A 22,966-nucleotide genomic window follows, 5' to 3' on the forward strand; every position below is an offset into this window, starting at 1 on the left:
TAACGGGGTCTGTAGCCACACTGACTCAAGATAACTTTGAAGAGTAAGTAGTGGCCCTATTAAATAGGGCCAGCTTATGCTTGATTGTAACCTGCTTAAGTGAAAGCTAAGCTTGTTAAATTGCCTAGATACTGTGTTCAATAGATCTATGAAAGTATAACATATTTCTAACTTTAAGCAACTATTTCAATAAACCATTCTCCTTTATGATTAATTCTCCTTAATCTGGATTTTTTTCTTTGGGGATTCACACAGACACAGTCATCAGATGCGCTGTTTCCAAATATATGTTAATTCCCCCTTCCCTGATTCCCCCCCACTCAGTCATGCTGGGACAGGCTATCCATGTCAATGGTGAGAATAGCTCACCAATTCCATTTGCTACTTGAAGATCAAGTGAAGCGCTAAGGTAGGGTAGAGGCAATGAGTTCCTTAAACATGATAAGCATCCCTCTTTCCAGGGGCCAGGGGTTAGACGGGAAGCACTGGGGAGGGGAGGGGAGGGAAATGAAGAACGCTGACCAGGATGCCCCTGCCTGCTGCATTTAAGAAGAAATACTTGCCTGCATGTTGGCTGCCCAGAATGCTTGCTGTGCTTGGAATGGCTGTGACATAATGCATAAAACAGGGCCTTGGAAGTCTGGCCCCATATTTGTAAGCAAATAGTTGGTATTTCTTGCTAGCTTCTATTTTAAGCCAAAGTGTTGTTGATCCTGTGATAATGACTTAGCAAAAACAACTTGCAAAGTGAGTATGTAAATTATCGAAGAAAATGTTGGCATCTGTTTCATACAGATTTTTACCACTCACGGCATCAGGAATGCAAAAAAAAAAAAAAAAAAAAAAAAAAAATCCCAGAATTGTAATGCTAAAAAACCACAATATCTAAAATAACTGTTCTAATTGTCAACAGATTCTAAATAAACTAGAAAGAGAACGAGGGCTGGAAGAAGCTCAGAAACAACTCTTGCATGTAAAAGTCTTATTTGATGAAAAGAAGAAATGCAAGTGGATGTAAGCACTCTGGGGACTGGCTTAATCTGGCAAAATTCTTCAGACGACTTGGGAGAAAATGGCTGCTTGAGCTACTCTGTGTCGTTAATTTTTAAAGTTTGCACATAGGTTCCACTTTGAGCACTGTCTTTTAGAGACCAAGGCACATGCACAGCTTTTAGAAAGCAAACCAACCACTGTGCCTGTGCCTATACTGTGGGAACCTTTCTGTAAATAGAGTCGAAGTGGTTGTTGCAAACAGCCTCCTTGTTTACAGAGAATACAGGGCCAGTAAGCAAGTGTCAGTATTGTTAACTACAGTCTCCACTTACTTAAGCACAATGATAAAGAGGTTTTGTTTGAAAACTACAGTTATGTAGCACTTATGGCTACACTGCACCTCTGCAGAAAAGGGGACACTGCCAGTGATCAAAAGAAAATGTGAAATGAGTCATTTGGAAACAAGGTGGGGGTGTTAGGGCAACCTCGAGGATTTGCAGCATTGAAACTTTCCCCAGTAGTTCTTGGAAAAGCTGACCACAGAATTTGGTAGTGTGTACACTTAGCATTTGTGAGTGTGTGTGTGTGTTTTTAAACCAAAAACTGACAGTGTTGCAACATTGTTGAAAGGGCTCGTGTTTTTCAGTGGTCACCATCTGCACTCCATCCAGCTCACCTCCATTTCACTTAAGGAGCTCTAAAGCAAGGAGAGTGAGGAGGCTTTATTTAAATGCAACAGCATTTTACCCATTGTGTCCTGATGTGTGTTCCTTTTTTTCATTTTTTCATACTAAATGTATTTGCTAGTGGACATGTTGGCTATTGTAAAAAAAAAGTCAGTTTATTTCTGTCTAAAAACTTTGATGAGAGCTACCTGTAGAAGAGTAACTCCCTCCCCTAAATCCTACATTTCTATACTTCGTGTCTCCTTGCTTTAGATTTCTGGTGAACCCTGTGGTTATAAATACTGTGTGTGATTAAAAAAAAAAAAAAAAAAGATACATTTTACATTTCATGAAATTGCTGTTCACACTGGAGTATTATATATGAATATATATATTTGAGGCCCAAGGCCTGAAAAATATTAGTATACAACTTGGTATCTTAGTCTATGTACTTTTTGAAAGTATTCCTCACAAGAGAAAGAATTCAAAATACCCATTTTATTCATGCCTTTCTTTTTAAAGAATTCCCTATCCAGTTATACTGTAGTCTTTTTATTGCTGATTTTTTATTCCTGAATTTTTGCTGCTCATGACCAATTTTAATACCACTGTGTTTTCCTTCTATTACAAGTAAAAAAAAAATGTAATTGGCAACTCTCAACTTTCCTTGTGGCACCTTTTAATCTGGGATTTGGAGCACCAAGGATAAGACAATTTTTCAAGTAGCAAATAAAACACTGATCATAAAGTCATTTACCAACACTGTACAGGATTATCAGAAGTTAAAGGTGAATTTGACTTCGAAAATGAAATTCTTTTTGCTCCTCAATATCTGGCAGAGTAAGAGGTGATACCTCAATAAAATGATCAAATAAGCAGTTACTACCCAGATAGGCACCTTCCCAATCCTGTCACTTTTGACCATTGTCTGTCCAATGGACACACCTCAAAAATACTACCAAATAGGTTACTTACAAGTATAAAGGTGAGAAGTCTGGTCCCCATTGAAGGCTTCTACAGTCTTGATGTGAAGGCATTCATAAGAGAGTAACAGGAGGACAGTTGAGAGCCAAGGGTAGGAGAGTTGCCCAAAAGACTTCCCTTCTTTAGGGTACAGAAATGCTAAGAAAATGATCAGCTACAGCTTTATCTAAGTATTCAGTAAATGCTACATGAGGGTGTCCCTGTCCAGCTCTCTGGCACGAGTCCCATGGGGAGCCTTACCTCCTCTTCCAGGGACGATGCTGCTGGGAACTTTGGGCAAGTCACTTACCTCTTCGTGCCTCAATTTCTGTATAATATTTCTAACCTACCTCACTGAGGTGGTGTGAAGATTCACTAATGTATGTAGCGTGTTTGTCAATCCTCCAGTGAAAAGCACTATCTAGATCACATTTTGGATCACATTAGCCAAATGCAGTACATGGCCAAATTAGATGTGTGCTGAAGACAATCAGTCACTGGGTCTATATTAAACACCAACCAGAGAAACAAATGGCAAACAACTTCTATTTTCAAGTTTCTTTGCATATTTTTTTGGTGCAAACAATTCATTTATAAACTTTTTTTCCTAACACTAGTGTCTACAGCAGCATTTAAAAATTAATTCTGTTACCTTTTCCGTATTAGGGATTTAAAGTCTATTTCTTATTGTATACCTGATTGAAGCTGTACTTGGAGATGAATGTTTTAAATGTCTATATCCAAAAATAAACATTTTGATGTAAATATGGACTGCTCGTCTTTTTTCCCTCCCTTCCAATGTTCTAGTTATAATAGATTTTTTTATTCTAAGTAGCTCTGTGGAAATTCTCTAGGTGCCAGTGCATATATGAAATAAGCAGCTCTGTAATGTAGTAGGTAAATCTAGTTTCTTTTAAATGATGCTAAGGAGTTATACCCCTGGCCTCCACTATCTATCTACCTGGACTTTTGATCCTGAAGACTTCTGGATAATGAACATTCCACTTAGTTTGGCGGACTTGCAACTCTGCCTTGTTCACGTGAAGTTATTCCAGCAGAATTCCTTTAAAAGAGGTTAGGGATACACAGAAATAAACATTTATAATGAACTAGAAAATATCAATCAGGGACATCATCTGCATTGGTAAATACACACTGGTCAAAATAAAATTAAACACACAATATAGAAAAATATTTATTAAGCTCTTTAATTATGTGCACACAGCTTTTAGAATGGTAGCATTTTGTAATATTTAGAGATCTTCAAGTTTTATTTTTTAATGCTGACCTTTAAATTGTCTTTTTTTTTTTTTTCAAGAACTAGAGGTTTAGAACTCTTGTAAACTGGAAACTGTTTACTGATCCTGTTACTAACAAGCACCTCAAAAAGGCAGAAGGAATTCAACACGGGCATATTTCAGGCAAAATACCAAAAAATTTCAAAGCTAAATTAATAAAATAATTTAAAAACCTGATTCCCCAGTTCATTCTTTTTCTTTTCTTTCTTTCCTTTCTTTCTTTCTTTCTTTCTTTTTTTTTTTAAACATTCTCAAAGGGTTGCCAATAAGTATCCTAAATATTTCTGGAGCTGTTTTAACGCTCGACCTGTCATTAGTATAATCCTACAATTCTGACACTAATGCAACATAGCATGTAGCCAGTACCTTTTCTTGAGGCACACAGTAATACAGTATCTAAATGCCACATACGTTAAAACTTCAAGCTTTATTGAGTCACACTGATTTCATCCCTTTTGATCTGCCTTTTCTCCAAGAACATCATTCCCCCGTAGATCCAAGTTCCTCTAGTTGTTTCCTTTGTGTTGTTTCTAGTTCTTCTAGTCTTTTGCGAAGTAGAGAGAGTTCCCTTTGATGCTGTTCCTCCTTAAAAGCAAAACAAAAACAAAACAAACAAACAAACAAAAAACCTCAGAAAAACGGCTGGAAAAATAACTGTTAGGCAACAGGCTGAGTGGCTCTTTCACTCAGGCCTGCAGCAGCTGGCAGGGAAAGGATGACCATTTAAGCAGTCTGAGAAGACAGCAGCATGGGCCAGACTACTAACTAGTCCTCACTTCTCCCCTGCCTCAGGCACTAGCTTTAAGCAACTCCCAAAGTCTGCTCTTCTGTCTAGGTATAAAACTCACCAGGGAGTGAATTAGAAAATACTAATGCAGGGCCCAGACATACTTACATGGCAATGTTCTAGCAAGGCTGGAGTTTAAAAGCAATTTATCATAAACAAAGCACTTGGTCTGAGATTCAACTCAGTGACTAAAATCTTTGCTGCTTACAACATTATAAAATATAATTACTTATTAACAGCTCATCTTGTTGAAAATCACCCAATCAGTTTGATTCCTCCAGTATCTCAGGGACCTGATACAGTGGAATGAGCCCAGGATTTGGAATCAGACAGACTGAGGTCTGACACTCAATTCTGTAACTTACTAGCTATGACTTGAGGCAAGTCACTTCACCTCAGACTCATCTTCCTCATCTGTAAACTGGAATAATGACACCTTCCCTCAAAGCATTTTCCGTTAGGATTAAATAGTTTTATGGAAAATGCCTAACGCAGAGCATTAGTAAATGCTCAGTAGTAGCCAGTAATCGAGTGAGCTATAAACTCTAGGTTACTCAAAGACTCCTCAGTCAAGTTTCTTCTTTCCAACTGCCCAACACCATCACTAAAGGATAGAATAGATTCAACAAATTTCTACAGATATTAACCCTGAATTTAAATAGGTAAAAACTTACAGAAATGTTAGTGCCTTTTTTCCTCTAACATAAGTGCTCCTACCTGCATATGAGCAGGAAAGGATAGGTCCATGCCCGGAACCGTGCCTGATGACTGAAAACTAACAGGATTGATGGATGCTGCTGGAGGTATGTTAGGAACCAAAATTAAACTTCGAAATTCATTATGTCTTCTCTGTATGTCCCTCAGTCTTTTTTGAAGCCTTGTATATTCTTCAAATGGAACATTTTGTCTTAAAAAGAAAAAAAGTGTTTCTGTTATTTAATAGTTATATTCTATTGAAGAATAGTATGATTCATAAAATATAATTTTAAACTGGAAGAAAATGTACTTCAAAATTGTAAGATTTATCTGTATATAGACATAAGATTCCATCTAGAAAGATAAACAGGAATATGACATCTTAATCATATGCATTACTGTTAGCACTGCAAACTCTCAACTCTTTTTTTTTAAAATAGATTTAATTATTTTAGAGGAGGTGGGGGGAGAGAATCTCCAGCAGACTCCCTGTGTCATACTCTGCATGACAATCTACTTAAGATTGAGCAGAGCACATTGCGCTCTATGTCAAGCTTCACTCCACACTGCGACCCTAAGATCATGACCTAAGCCAAAACCAAGAGTTGGAAACTTAACCAACTAAGCCACCAGGCACCCCAACTATCAACTCATTTTAAATTTGCCAATTAATCAAAGATTAAAACTCTTGATACTTTTATTTTCATTTCCACTGCACTCCCCCAACCTATGAAGCTTGAAACTAAAAGACTCCTTAAACCAAAAGGGTGCCTTATTTTATAGAAGGAATCAAATAGAAATAGAGAAAATACTAGGTTGAATCTTACAAAATTGCCATTTTTATGGCAATTTAATTTTTATGTAAAATTTTATGGTTCATTACAGAGAATTTCATGTTGTTCAACCTAATCATTAAAATTGTAGCTAATGGGGGTGCCTGGGTGGTGCAGTTAGTTAAGATGACTCTTAGTTTAGGCTCAGGTCACAATCTCAGGGTCATGAGTCCCCACATGGGACTCTACAGAGTGGAAGCCTAAAGTTTCTTCCTCCCTCTGTCCTCCACCTGCATGTGCATGTACTCCCTCCTCTCTCTCTCTCTCTCTCTCTCTCTCTCTCTCTCTCAAATCTTTTAAAAAATGTAGCTGATGGCAGGTGAAGCTACCCACCAACTTTAGGGGAAAATGATTTGGGATGATAAGCTGATAAAGCCAACTTTTCAGGCCTGTAATTACATATCATCACTCTTTTGGACGTGAATTTCCTGACCATCAACCACACCACTAATTAAATACAATTTCAAATCCACTCAAAGTTCTAGATGAATCAGTGCCATAGCTGCCCAATCATGAATTGATAATATTTCTAAATGAATGGTTATAGAAAAGGTAATAAATTGAATTTTATTTTAGAATAAATTTGGTGGCTTCATACTTTGGAATAGAGTATTATAAAGTTTGCATGAATTCGGGACTCTCGGTGGCTTCATCAGTTAAATATCCGACTCCTGATTTCATCTCAGGTCATGATCTCAGCGTTGTGTGACTGAGCCCCATATTGAATTCAATGCTCATCATGGAGCCTGCTTAAGATTCTCTCTCTAGGGCAGCCTGGGTGGCTCAGCGGTTTAGTGCCGCCTTCAGCCCAGGGCATGATCCTGGAGACCTGGGATCAAGTCCCACGTCAGGCTCCCTGCATGGAGCCTGCTTCTCCCTCTGCCTGTGTCTCTGCCTCTCTCCCTCTCTCGGTGTCTCTCATCAATAAAGAAATAAAATCTTAAAAAAAAAAAAAAAAAAAGATTCTCTCTCTATAGGCAGCCCTGGTGGCACAGCGGTTTAGTGCCGCCTACAGCCCGGGGTATGATCCTGGAGACCCGGGATCGAGTCCCATGTCAGGCTTCCTGCATGGAGCCTGCTTCTCCCTCTGCCTGTGTCTCTGCCTCTGTCTCTCTCTGAATGAATAAGTAAATAAATCTTTTAAAAAAAGAGAGATTCTCTCTCTCCCTCTGCATATTCCCCACTCTCCTACTCTCTCTCTCTCTCTCAAAAAAAAAAAAAAAAAAAGATATGAATTCCAGAAGTCTATAAACTTCAGGTGTTCTAAAAAATGAACTTCCACATTATATAATAATTACACCCAAGAAGGCCAGTGCACATTATTAAACATCACTGCTTGATATTATTGGCAATTTCCATTACAGAAAAGTCTGACATTGTCTCAATGCTGAATGAAAGCTCCCATTAAAATTAGCTGAATTTGATAAGTTTGTATTAACTTGAATCAAATAGGTCATATAATGCCACTAGCACTAATATGGCAAATCACCTCTGCTCAAAAATGTTCATCATGCAAATCATTAGCTGTTTGTAATGTAAATGAAAAACCAGAAGCTGTGGGCCAATAATATTTTTCCACACCAAGAAATCAAAAGTCTTGATTCGAAGTTCTAGCTACATTTTGTGAACTATGCAATACTACAACTGTCTTGTCTCAGTAGCAAGAACTCATACCACTCCTGTCTACCAAAGCCAGTGAACTTTCCTGACCTTTCCTGTCAATCCCAATCATAATATAAATGCCTGGGATGTGTTTAAAGACCTTTTGGTTTGAAGGAACATTCAGCCAAAAAAAATAACAACAAGGATAATGAATTAGAAATGCAACTAACAGTTTTAGAATTCTAAATGTAAAAGAAAACAAGTGCCTTACAGAGAAATGGAAGGGAGGGAAGGAGGAAAGGAGAGAAATTTTAAAAGAAAACAGTACATTATTACTGATAATAATGTTATACTGATATTATACTGATAATAATATTATACTGATACATTATACTCAGTATCAAACTTCTGTAATATCAAAGTCACTAACTACATGGGATATGTATGTATACAATTACCTATTTAACACCTGATTTTCTGTTTCTAATTCTTCTCTCTTTGCCTCTAAGATTTCTACTTTCTCCTGTAGTCTCTTCAATTTGTTTTCATGAAGAGATTTTCTCTAGAAAAAAAGAAACAATATGAGCAAGTACATTAATACAAAATCTCCTATTTATTTATTTATTTATTTTTTTTCAAAATCTCCTATTTAAACAAAATATAGAGAATATTTTACTCAACAAAAGAAATTTTACTTAGAGATAAATATTTTCAGTGAATACTAGGAAAGATTAGTAGATATGATTCTTATCGAAAATTGCAAAGATAATAAGCCACAGATGTACCTCATATCCTCATGTGACAAATGGAATTGTTATGAATGCAAACCAGAAAATGGGTAGCAATAACTAAACTACTGCAAGTAAAGCATCTAAAAAAGGAAGGAGTCAAATTTTACTAATGAGCTTGCCTGTCACCTGATAAGGAATCACAAGCTCCTTATTTTCCCAAAAGATATGTGTTTTATAAAAGAACTAAAATTTTAAAATTAAAAGCATGCTTACAGGGGCACCTGGGTGGCACAGTTATCTAAGCGGCTGCCTTCAGCTCAGGTTCCAGGGTCAAGCACTGAATCGGGCTCCCTACTCAGTGAGAGTCTGCCGCTCCCTCTCCATCTGCCCCTCCCTCAGCTCATGATCTCTCTCACTATCTCTCTCTCTCAAATAAATAAATAAAATCTCTGGGGGAGGAGGGGAGAAAGTATGTTTACAACTGATAAATTGCTACCAAAGCAATAAAGAATCAGAAAGCTAAGATGGATTATGGATGCATCTCAGTTTGAAAGTATGCCTTTCTAAATATTAAAAAGAAATAATTTAAACTTTATAAAGGGAACATTTTCTAATATGGAAAAATCAGTGTATAGTAAAAAGTAGTATATAAAAATAATTATTTTTTCATTTTTACAACGAAGTGTTTGTTTTTTAATAGAAAAATATGTATAACTGTTGCAACTCCTCTTTCAGGTATTTGTTTTGTAATTCTTTCTTTTGAAGTATATCAGGCTTATAGAAAAATGCACAGAACGTAAATGTAAAGCAAAATGTAAAACTCACAAAGCAAATGCTGACATTCTGACCTGCAGGTCAAGAGCACTGCTATACCAGAAGTGCCCCTACCCTTCCTCCTCGTAATCTCTACCCCTTTGTTTCCTCTGAAAAGATAACCAACTAATTTACTTCCAAAGCTATAGCATAGTTTTCCTTATTTTTGAACTTCATATGAACAGAATCACAGTCTTTTTGAAATTCTTTTTGTCATCCATTTTATAAATATACATCTTATCCATTTTCCTATGGATGAAAATTAGAATTGTTTCAATTTAAGGCCATTATGAATAAAGCTTCTATGAACGTTCCATGTTTTTTCTCTTTGAAATTGAAAGAATTTCAAAAAGAAAGGAAAGAAAGAATCCTTTCTCAAAGGATTGTGAGATTTGTGTTATTGCTTACAGGAATAGTTCACTACCACATCTTAGACTGTACTTATGAATATCACGTAGTTTAATGTATCTACCAGTCCACCACTGAGGGTCATCTGGGTTATTTCCAGTTGGGAGATAACACTGCTTTGGGCATTCTTTCTCATCTTCCCATTGATTCCCATCCTCCAGCACCCCCAAAAGGTTGCCTCATGCCACTTCCACTCTCCTCTGGCAAAGGAACCATTTTTCTGTCCTTAATCTCCGTAAGTATGTATTTATATGTTTACAGGTAATTTAAGACTCTATCTACCCGTCTACCTGAAGAAAAGAAATTATACAGTATATACTCTTCAGTCTCTGAGTTTTTGTTGTTGTTGTTGTTCAATATGCCATCCATATGACTAAGACATGTTATTGTATGGCACAGTTCTCTTCCATTGTTATGTTGTCATCCATTTTATAAATATACATCTTATCCATTCTCCTATTGATGAAAATTAGAATTGTTTCAATTTAAGGCCATTATAAATAAAGCTTCTATGAACATTCCATGTTTTTGCTGGATATAATCTACTCATTCCTCTTGAGTACATACTCAGAAGTGAGTCACAGCTCTAATAAATACTGCCAGTTTTCCAAAGTGGTTCTATTAATTACATCTCCACCAGCAATACAGGAGTGCAGCCACTAGGGAAAATAGTTCAGTGATTCCCCAAAAAATTAAAAATAGAACTATCATATGATCTAGCAATTATATACACAATGGAATATGATTCAGTCATAAAAAAGAAGGAAATCTTGTCATTTGTTATAACATGGAATGACCCTGAGGGCACTATGGCAGGCAGAGAAAGACAAAATACTCTATATTCTGTTATGTTGAGAATCTAAACAACAAATGAAGGAAATAAATTCATAGATACAAAGAACAAATTGGTGGCTGCCAGAGGCAGAGGGTGAGGTGTGGGTAAAATGGGTGAAGGGAGTCAAAAGATATAAACCCTTAGTTACAAAGCAAGTCCCATGGATGTAATGTACAGCATGGTAACTATACTGTATCATGTATCTGGAAATTGCTAAAAGTAAATTTTAAAAGTTCTCATCACAAGAAAAAAAATTTAAACTATGTATGGTGATGGATATTAACTAAATTAATTTATTGTGATCACGTTTAATGCAATCCCTATCAAAATACCATGGACTTTCTTCAGAGAGTTAGAACAAATTGTTTTAAGATTTGTGTGGAATCAGAAAAGACCCCGAATAGCCAGGGGAATTTTAAAAAAGAAAACCATATCTGGGGGCATCACAATGCCAGATTTCAGGTTGTACTACAAAGCTGTGGTCATCAAGACAGTGTGGTACTGGCACAAAAACAGACACATAGATCAGTGGAACAGAATAGAGAATCCAGAAGTGGACCCTGAACTTTATGGTCAACTAATATTCGATAAAGGAGGAAAGACTATCCATTGGAAGAAAGACAGTTTCTTCAATAAATGGTGCTGGGAAAATTGGGACATCCACATGCAGAAGAATGAAACTAGACCACTCTCTTGCAACATACACAAAGATAAACTCAAAATGGATGAAAGATCTAAATGTGAGACAAGATTCCTTCAAAATCCTAGAGAAGAACACAGGCAACACCCTTTTTGAACTCGGCCACAGTAACTTCTTGCAAGATACATCCACGAAGGCAAAAGAAACAAAAGCAAAAATGAACTATTGGGACTTCATCAAGATAAGAAGCTTTTGCACAGCAAAGGATACAGTCAACAAAACTCAAAGACAACCTACAGAATGGGAGAAGATATTTGCAAATGACGTATCAGATAAAGGGCTAGTTTCCAAGATCTATAAAGAACTTCTTAAACTCAACACCAAAGAAACAAACAATCCAATCATGAAATGGGCAAAAGACATGAACAGAAATCTCACAGAGGAAGACATAGACATGGCCAACATGCATATGAGAAAATGCTCTGCATCACTTGCCATCAGGGAAATACAAATCAAAACCACAATGAGATACCACCTCACACCAGTGAGAATGGGGCAAATTAACAAGGCAGGAAACAACAAATGTTGGAGAGGATGCGGAGAAAAGGGAACCCTCTTGCACTGTTGGTGGGAATGTGAACTGGTGCAGCCACTCTGGAAAACTGTGTGGAGGTTCCTCAAAGAGTTAAAAATAGACCTGCCCTACGACCCAGCAATTGCACTGTTGGGGATTTACCCCAAAGATACAAATGCAATGAAACGCCGGGACACCTGCACCCCGATGTTCATAGCAGCAATGGCCACAATAGCCAAACTGTGGAAGGAGCCTCGGTGTCCAACGAAAGATGAATGGATAAAGAAGATGTGGTTTATGTATACAATGGAATATTACTCAGCCATTAGAAATGACAAATACCCACCATTTGCTTCAACGTGGATGGAAGTGGAGGGTATTATGCTGAGTGAAGTAAGTCAGTCGGAGAAGGACAAACATTATATGTTCTCATTCATTTGGGGAATATAAATAATAGTGAAAGGGAATATAAGGGAAGGGAGAAGAAATGTGTGGGAAATATCAGAAAGGGAGACAGAACGTAAAGACTGCTAACTCTGGGAAACGAACTAGGGGTGGTAGAAGGGGAGGACGGCGGGGGGTGGGAGTGAATGGGTGACGGGCACTGGGGGTTATTCTGTATGTTAGTAAATTGAACACCAATAAAAAATAAATTAAAAAAATTATTGTGATCATTTCACAATATATAAAAATACTGAATCATTATGTTGTCCACTTGAAACTCTGACATGTTATATGTCAATTATATCTCAAAAAAAGATTGTTGAACTCTATAATAGCCTAAGAGGGCAAGCATAACAAAATGATGCATACGAATGCTTAAATTTAGTTGTTATTCACAGAATTGCCAGAAATAATAAAGCAAATGGGATAACAAAAAAAAAAAAAATTTAACTGTTACTTGACCTTTTTTTCTGTAATTTTTAAATTGTACATAATAGTTTGATAGATTTATTTGTACTTTTATCCATACAATCATGTCATGTGTGAATGACAATTTTACTTCCTCCTTTCTGATCTTTTATTTCTTTTTCTTGTCTTATTATGCTAGCTAGGGCTTCTCATAAAATGTTAAGCAAAATGGTGATAGTGAACATACTTCCCTTGTTCCTGAACTTGGGTGCATAAAGGGAAGCATTCAATTATTTAATAAGTAAGTATGATGTTAGATATAGAACTTTTATAGTTACAATATCCCTTCTATTATTTTAATGAATGTATCATTAAAGGGTGTTGAATTTTGCCAATTATTTTTGTGTCTATTAAGATATCATGATAGTTTTTCTTCTTTGTTCTATTACAGTGTTGAATTATACTAATCAATTTTGAATGTTAAGCTACCTTATATTCCTGGAATAAACCCTACATGTTCATGATATATTATCATTTTTATATATCACTGGATTCAATTTGCTAGTATTTAAGATTTTTATATCTGTTTATGATGTAATTTTTTTTTCTTATAATGACAGTAATGGGTTCTAACCTTATAGGTAGGGATGTTTTCCTCTCTTTTCTATTTTCTGGGAAAGTTTATGTTAAGAATGGTATTATTTCTTCCTTAAGTATTTGGAAGAATTTATCAGTGAAGCCAAATGAGTCAGGCATTTTCTCTATAGGAGGTTTTAAATTATGGTTTCCATTTACTTAACAGATACAGGACTATTCAGATTATCTAATTCTTTCTGTATTAGTTAAGATGTTCCTCAAAGAATTGGTTCATTTCATCTAAACTGCATAATTAGCATAGCTGTTTTTGTAATATTCTTGTTGTTCTAATGCCTTTAAGAGGGCCACTAGGCTGGCTTAATCGGTAGAGCATGCCACTGGTGATTTCGGAGTTGTAATTTGAGCCCCATGTTGGGTGTAGAGATTATCTAAAAATAAAATCTTGAAGAAAATATATATAGTGATATCCCTTTTTCATTCATGATATTGTGTGTCTGTGTTCACCTACCTATTTTGTGGTGAATTAGGAAAAAAATGAGTCTAAGGCTTTATCAATTTTGTCACTCTTTTTTAAAAAAATCAGCTGTTGGTATTTTAAATTTCCCTAATGTATATTTTATTTCATTTATCTCTGGTCGTATCTTGAGGATGACGATGATATCTGCAGTTAAATCTATACAACAAGTTTGTAATTCAGTTATTGTTTTAGTACTAACCTTGCTATTTATTTTAATGGTTTTGTTTTCTGGAGCAATTCTCAAGCTTGTATTTTTTAAACATATAATAACATGGTAATTTTAAAGTCTTTATCTGTTAAACTCCGTTGCCTAGATCCTCTATTGGGGAGTCTCTTTATATTGGTTAGCATTTCTCTTGATTTTCCATGTTATCTTATTTCCTTGTGTGACTGGGATGATGATGATGATTATGAATAGTTAGGGCAGTTTTAGGTTTATAGAAAAATATAACAGGAAGTAGAGAGTTTTCATATATTCCCCCCATCACAGTTTCTCCTATTATTGACATCTTACATGGGTGTGGTACTTATTAAAGTTAATGAACCAATATTGAAACATTATTATTAACTATAGTCTGCATTTGACATTAAGTTTCACTCTTGGTGTTGTACAGTTCTACAGGCTTTGCCAAATGCATAATATCATGTATCCACTATCATGGTATTATATAGAGTAGTTTCACAGCCCTACAAAATTCCCTTCGTCTACCTATTCATCCCTACCCTCTACACCTTACCCCCACCACCCATGGCAATCACCGGGGTTTTTTCTGTCTCCACAGTCCTGCCTTTTCCAGAATGTCATACAGTTGAAATCATATAGCATATAGTCTTTTCAGACTGGTTTCCTTCACTTAGCAATATGCATGTAAGGTTCCTCCATGTCTCTGCACTGCCTGACAGTTCATTTCCTTTTATCACTAAATAAAAATATCCATTGTATGGACATAACAGTCTTTTTTTTTTAATCCATTTAGCTATTGAAGGACATCTTGCTTACTTCCAAGTTTTGACAATAATGAATACAGCTGCTATAAATGTGTGTGTGAACATAAGTTTTCATTCATTTGGATAAATATCTAGGAGCATGACTGCTGGATGGTATGGTTTGACTATGTCTAACTTTGTAAGAATCTACCAAAGTGTATTCCAAAATAAATGGCTGTACTATGTTCTAATTCCACATAATGAATCAGAGTTCCTATTTGTTCCATATTCTTGCCAGTGTTTAGTACAGTTGGTATTTCAGATTTTAGCTATTCTAATAGGTATGTAGTGTATTTATGGTTTTATTATATTTTATTTATGCTTATTTTTAGCTTTTATTATATAAACTATGGAAATAATTTGAAGTCTTTAATGTTATTTTCCCTTAAAGTAGATTTACATTTGCTTCTTGCAGGCAGCTAGAAAACTAATATTTTGGGTAAATTTAATCTAATTAGAAGGACTGACATTATCTTTGCAAGCTATGCTTCAATTCTTGCAAGGGCCAGGCTAGTTTCACTTCATTCTTAGTCCAAGAATATATCCTTCCCCTTTGGGGTCCCAACCCAAAGCACTAGTGTACTTAGACCTGAGATCTTCTCTCTGGCAGATTCTGAACTCCAATTTTTGTTCCCCAAGCCCTGTGAAGTTGTCAAAAGCTTTGCTTCACTCCTCAGCCTCTCAACTATTTCTTCTGGAATCAGCAGTTTCCTCTAAGGGAAAAGCAACTCTTCACAGGCCTTGCTCACCTCTAGGTTTCCTCCCTCTCCAGGATCTTGGCCTCCTAATTCTTCACTGCTCTCCATGGCGATATTTTTTAAAATACTTTGTCCGATTCTTTTAGCTTTCATGTGGAGAGCTTATCCACATATTTCCTAGTCTGTCACCATCAGAAGCATATGCTCCTTTTAGGAATTTTAGTCCAACTAATTAGCAGACACTTTAAAGATGGAAATGCTCAATATTTCATTATTGTATGATTATATAAACCTGCAATCTTAAAATCTAGTCATATTTCTTCATTTTTATTGCTCATTTAAACTGCATATGCAATTTTCTTATTTCATCATCAAATCTTAATCAAATATATATACACATAACACACACACTGAGTGCACATTACACTGGGCCTTATATAAACTATAGGTAATATAAAACATAGGTATTTCTGAAGAGAATTCCAGCCTATAAGTACCACATCATGAGAAAGGGCTTTCTAGAAAGGATAAGAAATGAATTAGGGAGAATCTATAATACTCTGGAGATGTGGTTTTCCCTGAAGGTTCTCTAGGCAAGGGATTGATAAGTAAAAGACATTGTTTTGTGAAATTTGATATGGCATCAGTGTATGAGATAGACTCCAAAGTTTGCCTCCTAAGAGGCAAAGATGGGGAGAGGCTTGATGCCAGGGTTCAGGACAATGTTGTCCTCGTTCTCATCACTGTAAAACACCCAACCATTTACTAAGCACTTACTAGTTGCCAAGAAATGAGCTAGAATGCAATAGGAGCACTGGCTGGTTGGTTGACTAAAAGACCCAATGAGTATCTCAGACTCCATCACTATAATCATTTCTTCACAGACACCCTCAATATCGTGACTCGAGGGCCACTTTTCTTCAAAACTTGACATTTATTAAATACAACTCTAGGGATCCCTGGGTGGCACAGTGGTTTAGCGCCTGCCTTTGGCCGAGGGCACAATCCTGGAGACCGGGGATCGAATCCCACATCGGGCTCCTGGTGCATGGAGCCTGCTTCTCCCTCTGCCTGTGTCTCTGCCTCTCTCTCTCTCTCTGTGACCATCATACGTTAAAAAACAAAAAAACAAAAAAAATAAATAAATAAATAAATAAATAAATACAACTCTACTGACTGCACATATGGGCCTACACAATTGAACACAGTTGGTAAACATACCCACAGCTATGCACTGCGCCGACAATCCTAATTTCCCCTAATCTAATCATTCTCCCAAACTCTTACTTTTTTTTTTTTTTTTTTTTTTTTAGTAACTTCTTGTCTGTCCTCATATCTCTAACACCGACACTCTTCACAGTCTTTTCTTCATTTGGCATCTAGAACCTTCTTGGTCCTCCTACCACTCCTTCTCAGTCTCCTCCTTTTCCCTTTTTTTTTTTTTTTTTTTTTTTTTAGTCTCCTCCTTTTCTTCTCAACTTCTAAACTTTGGCATTCCTCAAAGTTCAATCCTCAGACCCACTCTCTTCTCAGTCTTCCTTTACTTCCTAGCTGACTTCATTCAATCCCTTTGCTTTCAATATCATTTATGCGATGATGACTCCTAAGTCTTTATCCCTAGTCCAGTCTTCCTTCCTGAATTCCTGATTCAGGTATCTATACCAGACTACTGAACATCTCCACCTGGAAATCTAATGGGTATTTCAAAAAGCTAACATGTCCAAAAGAAGTATCTGTATTTTGCCATACCCTTTTCCTTCTGTCCCATGTCAGTAACGGCAACTCTATTTTAACTAAGTGTTCAAGTCCAGTATCTTAGTCATATTTAATTTATATTTTTCATGTCCTACAACTACTGTAAACCCCACCTTTAAAATATAAACAGAATCTGACCACCACTCCACTATTTGTCTCTCTATACAATAGCCAGAGATTCTTCTAAATACATAATGCAGATTATATTATTTTTCAATTTAGAATTCTCTAGTGTGTTCCTCTCACATTCAGAATAAAAACCAAAGAATAAAAACATCACCTGGCCTCCTACTACTTCTGTCTCTATTCCAGTGACCTAACTCTCCCTCCTTGTACTCCAACATACCAAGCAGACTCCTGCCTCTTTTACTTGCCATCATGTCTGGAAACACTGTTCCCCTACATAAACGTGGCATCCTTCCTCCTTTCCTTTGGGTTTCTGCTCAGATGTTATCAGAGAAGCCCTCCCTGACCACTTATTTCAAAGAGCATCCTCTATTCCCCTTAGTTTTCCTCTTAGCACATATCTCCACCTGAAAAATATTTTTTTATTGTCACCCACACACTGCAATGTAAGCTCCTCAGCACAGTTTTTATTTCTGTATCCCAGTGAACAAAACTGGTACATAAGTAGGTACTCAATAAATCCGTTGAGTAAATTGGCTAAATGAATACAGAGCAACCGTCTAGTGGATAGAGCCTGAGTGAGCTAGGATGTTAGCCAACAGGAATAAAAAGAAATGAGGGGAGGGGGGAAAATACAAGGCACATTACAAAGAAAGAATTCATGGGCCCGAGTGACTGTAAAGGATTGAACAGTGTCTCCCAAATATTCATGTCCACTGAGATCTCAGAACATGACTATGATATAAAAAAATTTATTTGGTCTTTGTCCTGGGTTTCTAACACAGAGATCCTACAATCCTTGGAATTTCTGGAGTGACAGTAGTGTTTTTTGTAATTCACAACCAGCCCTTTTCAATTACCCCTGAGTTTATGCTAATGAGGTAACTTAAGGTTGGGCCCCTAAATAGCGTCAAGATGGGGATGGCCACCAGAAAGACCAAGAGAGAGGGAATTTTCAGTAGCATTCCCCAACTCTCTACTCCTCAGAAGGAAGAGGGATTGGAGATCAATCTCTATAAAAACTCTTCAACAAAGAAACCTACACAGTTGCCAGGTTAGTGAGCACACTGATTTGCTAGGAGGATGGCACACTCAGAGAGCACATGGAAACTCCATGCTTGCCCTCAATCCTTCGCTCTATGCATCTCTTCCATTTGGCTGTTCCTGAGTTGTAACCTTGGTAATAAACCAGTAAATGTAAGTAATTTGTTTTCTTGGGTTCTGTGAGTAGTCTAGCAAAGTATCAGACCGGAAAAAAAGTCATGAGAACCTCCAATTCATAGCCAGTTGGTCAGAAGTACAGTGGCCTGGGACCTGGCATCTGACACAGAGGCAGTCTCCTGAGACTGAACCCTTTACCTTGTGGAATGTGATGTAGTATCAAAATTTAACTAAATGGTTGGACAATCTAGTCCAGAGAATTAGAAAACTAGTTGCTGGTAAAAGACTCTAGAGTGACCTTCTCCAGAAAAAGTGTCTTTACAGATAAATCAAGTTAAAATGAGGTTATATTATATTAGGGTAGCCCCTAAATCCAGTATGACTGGTGTCCTTATAAAAAGAGGGAAATCTGGACACAGAGACAAGACGCAAAAGGAGAACACCAAATAAAGACAAAGAGACAGAATAAAATAATATGCCTACCAGCCAAGGGACACCAAGGAGTGCTAGCAACCACCGGAAGCTAGGAGAGAAGTGTGGAACAGATCCAGCCTTTGGAGGGAGCACGGCCCTACAGGCATTTGATTTTGGACTTCTGACCTCCAGGACTATGAAACAATACCTTTCTGATGTTTTAAGACACATAGTTTGCAGTAATTTGTTGTAGCAGCTCTTAGAAACCAATACAGTGACTAGATCTGGGGGAAGGGAACCCTCAGGATGAATCAAAGGTTTGAAGCCTAAGTGATAGAAAGAATGACATTCTACTAAAAGAAAGGAGAATTCAGAGGAGAAACTGGCTATAAGGAATGATTTTAATTTTGATTTCAGTGGTCTAATACAATCACAGGATTGTCAAGTGGGTCCCTCGGTGTTAAAAATATTATTACAACACAAAGGGGCAACAGAAAAATTGAAAGAACACTAATAGAAGAACCAAATCTGGGATTCCCCTTTTACCACCTTCTAGCCAGATTCAGTGAACTCTTTTCAGTAATGATGCTAAACGACCACTTATCTTTGATACCATTCTTTTCTTGTGGCTTCTACAACACCATACTGTAGCTCTTACCTTTATGACCATTCCTCTACTAAATCTAGTTCCTCTTTCTAAGTCAATTTAATTCTTTGATTCTTCTAAGTCCTTTTATTCTTCAAACACTTGCAAAATCTCAAGTGTCTAATTCTTTATCCTAATCTGAAGTACTAATCTCTATGCTTTACATTCCATTATTTCTAGTTATTTGCACAGTACCCTCACTTAAGAGACTAAGACATGAGTACAAGGAAGAACTGCCATCAGTTCAGATCTGACACGTGTTTAGTGGAATATATCTTCTCTCTCTCTTTCTACTCCTCACCTGACAGGTGTTCTTCACTCCATCATGACAACTCCCATTTATATCCTTTCATAACTAAAACACTTCATATTTTTCTCTTATTTAGCACCATATTCTATAACTTTTTTCCTTCAAAATAATTTTAAAGAGTCACCTTTCCCCTTCACTCCCATTTCACAAGCCTAAATTCCAGACTTCTTACCTCATTTTATTAAAATAGCTTCCTAATTGGTCTTCAGGCTTTCTTCTCCCTGACACTGGTCTCAAACTTTAGTGTCCATACAGATCACCCAAGAGTGACCATTAGTATTCTTCAGATAGTACATGTTATCTTATTTCTCCAACTAGATTATATGATCATCAAAAGCAGGAATTAATCATGGCTTATATTTTCCTTAAGTGTATAATATAATGATAGGCCACACAACATATTCAACAGATATTTTACAACTTCAAGACTACAATTCATATTTCCCTCAAAAACACTCATAACAGTAATCTAGCCAAGAATAATTTCAGAGAAATATACCTTAAAATAAAAATAACAAGTTGTCATCTCAAGTGCCTCAAAAGGAAAAGTACAACTTATTCAGCTCAAACCAAGAGATCTCTCTTCATACTCACACTTCAACACTGTATAAGAGGAAAAACATACAGGGAAGCCAACAATCACAGAAAGGCATTTCAACTCAAGATACCTGGTCAAGTTTTTCCAAACAAATCAACACATCAAAATATCATTACATAAAGACTTTACCTAGAAACACTTATCAGAAATGACATAAGCTTTGTGCATAGGAGGTTGGAGCTGTAAATAAACAAACTCAGATGGCAGTGAGCCATCTTTTCTAGCCTCAGGGGAAAAACAAAGCTGCTACATCCCAGTTATAAGAATCACTCACAGGAAAGCACCCTAAAGGATTTTGATTTCTGCCCTAAAGTTAGTATTTTGTGACTTGTTTTAAATAAGAAAGTTATGGTTTTTATTAAAGAACTTAAAAAGTCTATTGCACTCTTAAGATTTATATTTATGTAATCTTACGACCAAAATTTTCATATAGAAGCATTATCTTTAATTTGAATGAGAAAGAGTTTGAATTAAAGAAATTAACTTTCTAGAGGATTATTCTGCCATAAGGAATAAGACTCATACGGGTACAATGAAGAGAAAAGCACTTAAGTATCTGGAATCAAAGAAATTGGGAAATTAAAAGAGTAACAGCACAGAAAGAGCACAGGATTTAGAACAGAAAGTGTAAATCTGAGTCATGGCATTGAATCTTACTAGTCAGATAATCTTGGTTACCTACCACTTCAGTTCCCTAACCTGTACAAACTATCTGAATGCCAAAATCCCCCACCCCTAAATTTATATGTACTTACAGACTTTTAATAGTATTTCTATGTCACATATATTATCTTCCCACTTTAACTAATGTAAAGTTGTAAGCCTCTAGGGAAGTGTCCCACATGATGATGATAGCCCTGAGTCATAATTATTCATTGAACTGAACAATTTTCTAGGACTTAAAATCATAACTCACAGATCACATTTTTAAAAATGATATGGATATTTCCTATGTTCACACCCATCATTTGGCAGGTATTTCAGTAGCAAAGAAAATTCACCACAGGTCACAATATTGATGAAAGGTTATTTTGCCAGTGTTCTTAGATTATCAGTTCTTCCCTTATTTCTAGTATACCTACGATTAAGTTGGTAATCTCTCTCACCACTGGATGTCACTTTTGCTCCAGAAGAAGTCAACCCAAACTAACCTCAGTGGTAATTAGAATCTATCTGATCTTTAGAATACTAATCTCTAAAACCTTAACATAAATATTTCTCTGTGAAAGATAAAGTCAGCTCTTATAATTTCTAGTGATTTTTGGCTAAAATCTGGCTTCAGATGCTTCTAGGCTTCAAACAGTACAAGGAACCATAAATAAAATTTCTAAGATCATCCCAAGCCATAAAACACTTCACTGAAATCCCATTAATACCCACACAACACTCAGTACTTATATGGACAGAAAGAAAACGAAATGATACATACAGGGGAAAAAAAGAAAGTTTACATTTGAGTATAAAATACTGAGATTCCTATATAATAAACGCTGTTTTCTAATTTCAATGTTATACTACTTCCAGCATTATGGGAAGAGAAAAGCAATATTTAGAAATCAAAAAAGTGGAGAAACAATGACTTGTAGACTTCTCATATTGTCACTCCAACTCTCAGGACACATTTGGTAGTTATGTCCAATAACCATAAATAGGTGACTAGGAACAGAGTCTTTGGTTTCCAAAATCAGAACACCTAAATGATATACAGTTCTCTTCTCTTATGCAAATATGAAGGGCTAACCTTTCCAATAAACAGAAACCCTAAGAGACTGGTGTGCCTATGCCTAGAAGTACCTTCCTCTCATCTCAGACCCTCTCGCCTCCCTAAAACAAATGCCCTGACTAATGGAACTTATCAAATGGGAGCATATTAAACCATTTATGGGATTTTTTAATGCCATCCGCCCAACCTCCATCTCCACACACATGCACCAAATCTTGTTGAAAATAAGTGCTGAATCACTGCACCACGAATCATGGTTATGGATGGGACCATGCTACATTCCTTGGGTTTGTGCAGTAGAAAAAAAGTTGCAAACCACTGACCTAGATGAAATCATCTGATTACATTATTTCTATGATGCCCTGAACTATTTCCAAGAAAACAAAGTTTTTAGATTATGGAGTAAATATATGCCTGCAATTGCAAAACTTGGAAAAGATCATAGCTGTGATAACTATCATGCTGTTTCAGAAGCCAGGAGAAGGCTTAGTTTCTCCTCCTGGGGCAAGGAGACACTTGCTCCTACATTCCTGAGTTGGAAACAAAAAAGCATGTTAAAAACAAAAATGATGTTACAAGTTAATTGGTTAAGCACAGTTGAAACAGACCAAATCACCCTGTAAAATTGCAGAAATGAGTTAAATAAGACTTACATGGGCTGGTCTAGAAACTTTATCAATGAAAAAATTCTGTGGGAAAATGTATGTCAGCTCTGAAAAACCAACTTGAACATGAAATTTAGAA

General features: G+C 36.5%; 2 protein-coding genes across 11 annotated transcripts in view; one reads left to right on the forward strand and one right to left on the reverse strand.

Moving 5' to 3' along the window:
• Positions 1–3,386, forward strand: part of PLXNC1 (plexin C1) — a 137,710-nt gene extending 134,324 nt beyond the window's left edge. Inside the window, exon 31 of the mRNA XM_077844421.1 lies at positions 914–3,386. Coding sequence (XP_077700547.1) covers positions 914–1,018 — 105 coding nt within the window. The 3' untranslated portion in view covers positions 1,019–3,386. The remainder of the gene's footprint in view (positions 1–913) is intronic.
• Positions 1–22,966, reverse strand: part of CEP83 (centrosomal protein 83) — a 147,250-nt gene that overhangs the window by 19,202 nt on the left and 105,082 nt on the right. For 6 of the 10 annotated variants that reach the window (XR_013350759.1, XR_013350760.1, XR_013350756.1 and 3 more), the window contains 5 exons: positions 8,296–8,399; positions 5,424–5,613; positions 4,331–4,504; positions 3,583–3,684; positions 2,634–2,679 (listed from right to left, as the gene is read on the reverse strand). Coding sequence is in view for 1 of the 10 variants with exons in the window: in XM_077845834.1 (XP_077701960.1) it covers positions 4,400–4,504; positions 5,424–5,613; positions 8,296–8,399 (399 nt within the window). In the remaining 9 variants the exon portion in view is untranslated. Of the gene's footprint in view, positions 1–2,633; positions 2,680–3,582; positions 3,685–3,916; positions 4,505–5,423; positions 5,614–8,295; positions 8,400–10,079; positions 10,246–22,966 lie in introns of those variants that run through there. The other 4 variants (XR_013350758.1, XR_013350757.1, XM_077845834.1 and 1 more) reach the window with 3 other exon arrangements.

The sequence above is a fragment of the Canis aureus genome, chromosome 13 (genome assembly GCF_053574225.1).
Source record: "Canis aureus isolate CA01 chromosome 13, VMU_Caureus_v.1.0, whole genome shotgun sequence".
NCBI classification, from domain to species: domain Eukaryota; kingdom Metazoa; phylum Chordata; class Mammalia; order Carnivora; family Canidae; genus Canis; species Canis aureus.